Genomic DNA, 8,657 nt, shown 5'->3' with positions numbered 1-8,657 from the left:
TTCCAGAGCAGCTGCTACAAGGAGTTTGAGCTGTCTTGACTGACAACCCAATAGGTCAGAACAAGGCCACAGAAGTGCAGAACTTCTTCTGACGTGCATTTCCGCATCTGTAATGTCACTTGCTGTGATTATTTTACTTAGAGATTGTTACTACAGCCCAAGTTTCTGACAAACTTTTTGCTAAAATGTTTAGAAAGTGAAAGTGTCACAAACAGAAACCAGAAATTAATTAAATCATTCAGAAAATACTACGGCATTCACTAAGCTCTGCCACTCTTACAGATGAGATGGGAACAAAGCAGTGCAATATCAAGACATCTTTATTAGTTAGATGAGCACTTCTCCTTCCCATTATGCTACCTGGTGGGTCAGGGCTGGGTTTGGATCATTGTAGCAGATTCACTCCAAGTTTGGTGAGGATAAATGCTCTTGGAAGGAGTTTACAATTGTAATTTACTTCTTCCCTTGTAGTAGCATCCTCAGAGTCTCCTACTGTGTGCTAGGTGCAGAGGACAGTCCTGCCCAAAGACCCTGATGGAAAACAAGATGAGCTGGTGTGAGTACACAGGAGACAGCAGCTGAGCACAGGTCACTGGGCAGTGCTGTCATTGTATATGTGAATTAAATTCAGGATCCTCCTCTGTATCTGTTTGGTCCTCACCCCATAGATGATGGGGTTGAGCACAGCGGGCACGAGGATGTAGATGTTCCCCATGGTGATATGGACCAGAGGAGCCAAGTCCTTCCCAAACCTGTGCACCACAGACAGCCCAATCAGGGGCACGTAGAAGGCCAGGACCACGCAGACATGGGCAACGCAGGTGCTGAACACCTTGAGCCTCTCCTTCCATGATGACAGCCGTAAGACAGACTTGAGGATCAAAACATAGGAGAGGCAGATGAGGACAGAGTCCAGCCCCATGACCAGCAGGATGGCGGTGAGGCCGTACACAATGCTGGGGGTGGTGTTGGCACAGGCCAGGTTCATCACATCCTGGTGCAGGCAGAAGGTGTGTGACAGCACCCGGGAGCGGCAGAAGGGAAGGGGCAGGAGGAGCAAAGGCAAAGGCAGGAAGAAGAGGACTCCCCTGGCCATGGCTACCAGCCCTATTTTTGCCGTCGCAGTGTTGGTGAGGATGGCGGCATGTCTCAGTGGGTGGCAGATGGCCACGTACCGGTCCACAGCCATGGCCAGGAGGATGGTGGACTCGATCGCTGAGAGGGTGTGGATGAGGAACATCTGGACAAGGCAGGCACCGAAGCTGATCTCCGTGGTGTTGAACCAGTAGAAGGAGAGGACACGTGGCACTGTGGACGTGGACAAGGTCAGGTCAATAGCAGCCAGCATGCAGAGGAAGAAGTACATGGGGGAGTGCAGACTGGGCTCCATCTTCACAATGAACAGCACTGCGCAGTTGCCTGCGACCGCCACAATGTACAAGGAGCACAGAAATATCGCCATCCAGAAATGGGCAGCCTCCAGCCCCGGGATGCTGGCCAGGATGAAGGAGGCTGGGCTGAGGTCAGAGCTGTTGGGGGAAGGCATGGCACGTGGGGTGAAGAGCAGTCATGCTATGCCATGGCACGTGCCCTGCTGCAAGGGAAAGAGAAACAGCAGCTTTATAAATCCTTTCCCATGACTGTGAATCGCGTGGGGCTGTGCCTGCGAAATGCAACGGAATCTTATGGTTGCTATACTGATATGGAGAGCACCTCTCTTGTTTCTTTAGCCCATCGTGGCTATATACAGCAACATATACAGCCACGAAATGGTGGCATTTGAATCTGAACAGGAATTGCTTGAACTCTCTTAAACGCAGGACACTGTAAAAATCAACATTTTAAATTATAAACACAACAGCTGAACTTGTTTTCTTTTATTTTTAAAAGGAAAAAAAAACCCCACAGAACAGATTTTTAGTGCTTCCAGGTAAATTTCAGTTCTGCTTGAGTTTTTCCATATGTTCTACGCTGCCCTGTCAGACATGTACTCTGTGAAGGTGGGTGTCCTGCCTCCCATGGTCCACCACTTCCAAGTACAGCAGAACACCGTGAAACACATATATTTATTTGTTCGCACACACCCATTGGATTTTCATCCTCTCTGCCTGAAAAGACATATGGAAATATCAGAATATCTGTAGAGAAGAAAAATCTGTTTATTCACCTTATTCTGTGTCTGTAAACTTTCCAGGAGTGCTCTGATCCAAGGAGAATGGCCAGGAAGATATGCAAAAGCCTTTTTTAGAATCATAGAATCATAGAAAGATTTGGGTTGGAAGGGACCCCTAGAGGTCATCTAGTCCAACTTTTTGTAGGTGCCCTGCTGTTCTCAGGGATGAGATTTTTTTTAAATATTGGCATTTTAGAAGTGTAGGGATGAAGCACCAAAGGCTGATGGAATGGCAGTGTCAGAGCCCCCATGCTGCACAGCCCAGCCTGGCGTTGGGTGGGCTTGGGACAGGGGTGCAGACCCCGCCTGATTCCCAGCCCCGAGCTCTGACCGAAGAGAAGAGTGGGATTTGTGTGACCCCCTGGGGTGCATGGGACTTCATCCATCCACCCTGATGGGCCACGCAGCAAGTCAGTGGTCGGCAGTACCTGCATTGGAATAAACTCGCCGTCTTCGCTGCCCTGTATGGACAATATAAGGTCAAGCACATGACTGCTACCTACAACATGACTGAGCTTTCCGATTATGGGTGGTTTCTTTCATGCCCTATCCATGTAAAACAAGAATGCAAAATGTTTTTATGGCAAGCTGTGCAGGCTATTAATACCAACATCTTTAAAGTAACATTTGGTTGTGAAAATATTGGGGTTTTTTTACTGCGCGTCTGTGGTCAAGCCCTTATCCTAAAATAGCAATCATGATTTTTTTCCCTGATGTGGTGTATTTTCATCCTGAATTTATAATAAATAAGACTCATACTCTAGCTCTCTATGTACAATTTACAGACTGCGTAGGTGGACTGTTACTGTCAAGTTGCCTAAAAGCTATTCTAGTGATGAGGTTTTCAGCAAACGGCTTACATTAGGGTGCAAGCTGGATGAACAAAGCTCTTCAGTAACTGCCAACGAGCATCTGAGCCAACTTACCTGCCAGCCACTGAGAAGTAATTACAGCATGAGTCTCGTGAAATATCTGCCATACTATTCATTGCTTTTGAGAGCATGTGACTGTGAGAGACAGACACACAAAGGAAATGATCCCTGGATGTTTCAGTTCATCTCTAGTTCTTTGGCATCGATAAGTGCACCATTGTTTTTAGAAGCCACTAATGATTTTGGATTGCTAGTGGGATGAATACTTGATACTATGAAGAGCTTGCTTTCTGTAGAGATAAAAACTAGACACGTATCTTTAAACACACTAACCAACGCAGATTTATTTTCTTAGGGTGATCCTCCCAGCAGCAAGCCCCGGTAGCTGCACTTAACAAGAGGTAAGGACATTCAGACAGTAAAACCATCCAAGGCAGAGGACCGCTAGCAGCAGCCACAGCAGCTGATATCAGTAAATGCTCATAAACATTGACCAGACTTGTCTCATGGAGCCAAAATCGGTCTGAGACCAACTTCCCAGGATGGAGGAGGCCATGGGACAGTCTTCCCCATCTGAATCCATCTCTCCACGGCTCCCTGCTGCGACATGGAAGTGAAGGGGAACTGTACTGCGTCCAGCTCTGGAGCCCTCAGCACAAGAAGGACATGGACCTTTTGGAGCAGGGCCAGAGGAGGCCACAAAAATGATCAGAGGGCTGGAGCACCTCTGCTACAAGGAACGTCTGAGAGAGCTGGGGCTGTTCAGCCTGGAGAACAGAAGGCTGCAGGGAGACCTTATTGCAGCCTTCCAGTACCTGAAAGAGGGCTCACAAGAGAGATGGGGACAGGCTTTTTAGCAGGGCCTGTTGCAATAGGACAAGTGGTGATAGTTTTAAACTAAAAGAGGGGAGATTCAGACCAGATATAAGGAAGAAATTTATTACAATGAGCGTGGTGAAACCCTAGCCCACGCTGCCCAGAGAGGTGGGAGATGCCCCTTCCCTGGAAACATCAAGGCCAGGCTGGATGGGGCTCTGAGCAACCTGATCCAGTCGAAGATGTACCTGCTGATGGCAGGGGGGTTGGACTAGATGGCCTTTAAATGTCCCTTCCAAACCAGACTACTCTATGATTCCGTGATTCTGCGATTCTATGAATCTGTGACATGACTGGAGCCTCATCCCACCATCATACACACAGTTAACCTGTTCCTTGCCTCCAGGGACTGCCCTAGCTGCTGCCAGCCACCTCTGCCCCAGGCAGTGCCCAGGCATGAATGCAGGGGTAGCACCAGCCGGGGAATAATGGTCAGTGGGCTGTGCAGTAAAGCCAACCCAGTTAGGGAAGGAGGAACAGAGAGATGTGGATGTGGCCAAGAAACACCAAGTATCTCCAAAACATAGAACTGTCCTTCTTTCTCTTTTAATTATAGTGTTGACAAAGCCACAGAGCGCAACAGGCATTGCAACCTGGCTCTGCATGAATGAGGGTAACAGGAGAGTTTCCTAGGCAGAGGAGATACACAGCTCAGGGCTTAGAGAAGGCTTGGGATGGGAAGAGCTGGCAGTGGAACCAAATGGAGGTGGCAGGAATGGCCCTCCTTCTCCTTCTCCTTCTCCTTCTCCTTCTCCTTCTCCTTCTCCTTCTCCTTCTCCTTCTCCTTCTCCTTCTCCTTCTCCTTCTCCTTCTCCTTCTCCTTCTCCTTCTCCTTCTCCTTCTCCTTCTCCTTCTCCTTCTCCTTCTCCTTCTCCTCCTCAATCTCCTTCTCCTCCTTCTCCTCCTTCTCCTCAATCTCCTCCGTCTCCAATGCCTTTCCCTTCCCCTTTCTCTTCCCCCTCTCTCCCTCTCTCCATTTGTTTCTCCCTCTCTCTATCTCCCATTCATCTCTTCCCCTCCCCTTCCCCCTCTGCTCCTCCTTGTCCTCTCCTCTCTTCTCCTCAAGAGTTGCCTGTGACAGGTCTCTCACTGCTCTTCCTGTGCCTCATAGGAAATAAATCCATTGGCAAGTACTGTAAGTGATGCCGTGGTGCACAGTGGAGAGCTCAGGGCATCACAGAATTGGAATTAGCAGCTTTAAGTGGTTCATCTATCTCTTTACTCTCTCGCACAGATGTTAAACCACAATTAAGTTTCCCATTCCCAGAGGCAGCCACAAATGTTTTTGAATGCATGTTCGTAAAAGACAGTACCTTATACGGAGGTTCCCGAATCTTGAGCATCTGCTTGGTACCCTCCAGCTACACAGGTTGGGAAGCAAACACGGAGGCAGAGGAAGGTCTGCTGAACTGAGGGATGGAGAAGCACCAAATGCACTGCAAGGCGTAGTCTCTAGCTATGCTAATAAGTGTGCTAATAAATCTCCCACACATTTCCTCCCTGGTTGTCCCCCTCAAACATTTGCTTGCCGTGGCACAGGCTACTTGGGCTTTTTATGTTTCAGAGATTGGCTGTAGCCAGGAAGCACAGACATCCAGGGAGAAACTCTGGACGTCTTCAGAATGGGAGCAGCACGGTGCAAGGATTCTTCAAGGTAAGCGTCTCTCCAGCAAAGGTCTTTTCTAGGCTTTTCTGCTGAAAGTTTTGCTTGTTCCCTGAGGTTAATCTTTCCTCTGATAATAGCTGGCTACAAGGACCAGGTTGGACCTTAGATATTTTGAGCAAAAGTGCTCTCATCAGGTGCTATCTCCATGCAAATGGGACCTGCACCCTGAAAGCTTCTGTGCCAACGCTCAGGCAGAGGATCTGGAAGTGGTTTGCTGAACGGTATTTCACCCTGTGCAAGGCCCTGCTGGGATCTTCAGCAAAATAACTAGCACAGTGCAAAACCAACAGTGGCCTGGGAATACTCCCCTCAGGAAGCTTCCCTTCCCCCTTCCCATTTTCTTATGGAGATGTTCCTTCACTATTCTTTTCTCCCTATTCCACGTTCAGTTACGTGTAGAGCAAAATACAAAAAGACAGTAATCTTGTGTTAGTCTGAAGTGTGTTGTGCTTAGTAGCAGGCAGAAACAGTCCAGTTCTGGTGTATAATCCTGTCCCAAAAGGTGAACATTGACCTTTTCTTCCTATTCTCCTTCATGGTCCAAACTAGCCAAAATATAGCTTTAAACCAGCGAAAGCCTGGCTCCACAATTTGGACGCGTGAGATATTTTGGCTTATTTTATTCTATCTGTGGGAGGAAGCAAGCCAGGAGGATCGTGAAATGCTGCTGCACGCCTAACCCATCCTACAGCAAAGCAATAAGATGCTGGGAGACACTGTGGACTTCCCCTGGAGATCTCCTCCCATCCCTCTGAGGGGTACAGTCAACACCTGGCAGACCTCAGCTGGAAAATTGTAGTACATGGTCCATAGTGTCAGGAAGTTTAGCCTTTCCTAGTATATTTTTGAAAACCCTTTTTTTCAGCAAAAGCTAGCTACACCAGACCCCCAAGCATCTTGATGCATACCTAATTCATACAGTTCTCTGCTCATCTACAGCAAATCCTGAAGATTTTAAGCAACATCAACCGAATATCTCTGCATCATATACACAGAAAAAAAAAATAGCTTCATCAAGTCTTTTGACCTTTTACAACGAATAGATGTCTTTTATTGAAGATTTTGCATACATACATTACATTCAATGCAAAACAACGGCTGGAACATTAGACTTGGCAGGATGGTAAGACTCAATGACATCAAAAAAAGATGCAAAAGCAGCACTGTTTCCATCACTGTAGGTGTGTATGGCACTTTAGAAGCACACATAAAGAGGAAGGCTGAGCCTTTTGTTAAAAGGACTGAGAGTGCTGCGAGCCCACTTAGTAGGACCTAATCTTCAGAAAATGCTGTGTGCTCAGTCTCTGGAGCTGAGCTCTGTCTTGTGATATGTTTCCAGTGGAACAGCTAATGACTGGGGCATTCAGAGTGGCTCCAAACTCTTGGTCCAAGCCCTGCCCTGTTGAGCTTGGTGCCTGGGTTAGCTGTGCTGTAACATGCAGTGAGGAAACGATGACCACATGCAATGGAGTCTGAGTGCAGCTTACACGCTATTATCTGGCTACTAAATTTTGCCTAACATGAATTACGGAGGTTCCTTGATACACCCCATCACATAGGTTGAAAAAAGAAAGTCACACAGCCCATTTTGCTTTTATTGTCTCCCTCCAATTTGGGTTTCCATCTGTATATATCGCTGGCATTAATGCTTGGGGTGTTCTCAGGCTGCTGGAAGGGACGAAAGCATCATGCTAACACAGAACATGGAGGATCACAGCTCTGGGTTGAAGGACAGCATCCGAATGGATCTGCAGTTCTTTCATCTGGCAGTGACTCGCGTGGATGGAGCACAACAACCGTCCACTAGCTCTGACCAAGAAACGAGACTGCTAGCACTTTCTGGCAGAACTGGCGGAGGAAGCTACTAGTCAGATTCACTCTTCCTCCACAGTGCCCTGAGCAAAGCCTCGCGGATATGACTTGATTTTATGCTGTAGATAATGGGGTTGAGAGCAGGGGGAATTATAAGGTAGGTGTAGGCCACCAAAGTGTTAATCAGAGGTGGAACATTCTTTCCAAAGCGATGGATCATGGACAGTCCAACCATTGGGATGAAGAACACTAGAACAGCACAGATGTGGGAGACACACGTATTCAAAGCCTTGAGACACTCCTCCTTGGTTGCAAGGCCAATAACAGTTTTAATGATCAAGATGTAGGACAGCACAATAAAGATGAAGTCCATCCCCACCGTTGATAAGAGAATAATCATACCGTAGAACACATTGACTTTTATATCTGCACATGCTAGGTTCATGATATCAGGATGGAAGCAAAAAGAATGAGAAAGCTCAGTCTTCTCGCAATAGGTTAGTCTCTTGAGCAAGAAGGGTATGGGAAGGACGGAGACCACACCTCGCAATATAATTGCCAGACCTATTTTTATGACAGTTGTCTTGGTCAGTATAGAAGAGTGTCTCAATGGATGGGAGATGGCAATGAAACGGTCAAATGCCATTGCCAGGAGCACAGAGGATTCAATGAAGGACAGTATGTGGATGAAGTACATCTGAGTGAGGCAAGCATCAAACCCAATCCTCCGCATATTAAACCAGAAAATGCCCAGAGTAGTAGGCAGAGTGCATAGAACCAAGCCCAGGTCAGTGACTGCCAGCATGGAGAGGAAGTAGTACATTGGTTCGTGAAGACTTTGGGTCTTCTTTACGATGAATAGGATCATGCAGTTTCCCAAGAGAGCAAGAAGGTACAGTGCACAGAAAGGGATGGAGATCCAGTGGTGAAGGGCTTCCAGGCCCGGGATGCCCATCATGAGGAAAGCTGAAGGCTGATAGAAGGAGCCATTGAATTCCCACGTGGTATGTGAGTCATGCTCCATCCCAGCTCATCTCTCACATGACCTATACCTAAAACAAATCAACAACAGAAACTCCACGTAGTTGGACTTTCGACTCAGTATAGAACTGGGTAATGACAAGAGCCACATCCCTCCATCTCCCCACAAGCCTATGCAGATGCCCCCACGCTCTTTAGGACATCGTTATAACTACTGTAATGTCACATATGACTACACTCTTGTTTATCCATTAAACTACAAAATGAAGGAAAAGAA

The 8,657-nt window shown here is 47.3% G+C and overlaps 2 protein-coding genes across 2 annotated transcripts; both read right to left on the bottom strand.

Annotated features, from left to right (window-relative positions):
• Nucleotides 1–589: 589 nt before the first annotated feature.
• On the bottom strand, nt 590–1,546 carry LOC104339475 (olfactory receptor 51E2-like). The gene has a single exon (XM_009945632.1). The coding sequence runs from the start codon at nt 1,544–1,546 to the stop codon at nt 590–592; it is 957 nt and encodes a 318-aa protein (XP_009943934.1).
• Nucleotides 1,547–7,451: 5,905 nt separating this feature from the next.
• Nucleotides 7,452–8,423, bottom strand: LOC104339476 (olfactory receptor 51G2). The gene has a single exon (XM_009945633.2). It carries the CDS (start codon nt 8,421–8,423, stop codon nt 7,452–7,454), a length of 972 nt encoding a protein of 323 aa, XP_009943935.1.
• Nucleotides 8,424–8,657: the final 234 nt, after the last annotated feature.

This window comes from Opisthocomus hoazin, chromosome 1 (assembly GCF_030867145.1).
Source record: "Opisthocomus hoazin isolate bOpiHoa1 chromosome 1, bOpiHoa1.hap1, whole genome shotgun sequence".
NCBI lineage: Eukaryota > Metazoa > Chordata > Aves > Opisthocomiformes > Opisthocomidae > Opisthocomus > Opisthocomus hoazin.
Note: the sequence above shows the minus strand (reverse complement) of the source record. Positions and strands in the feature narration are given on the sequence as shown.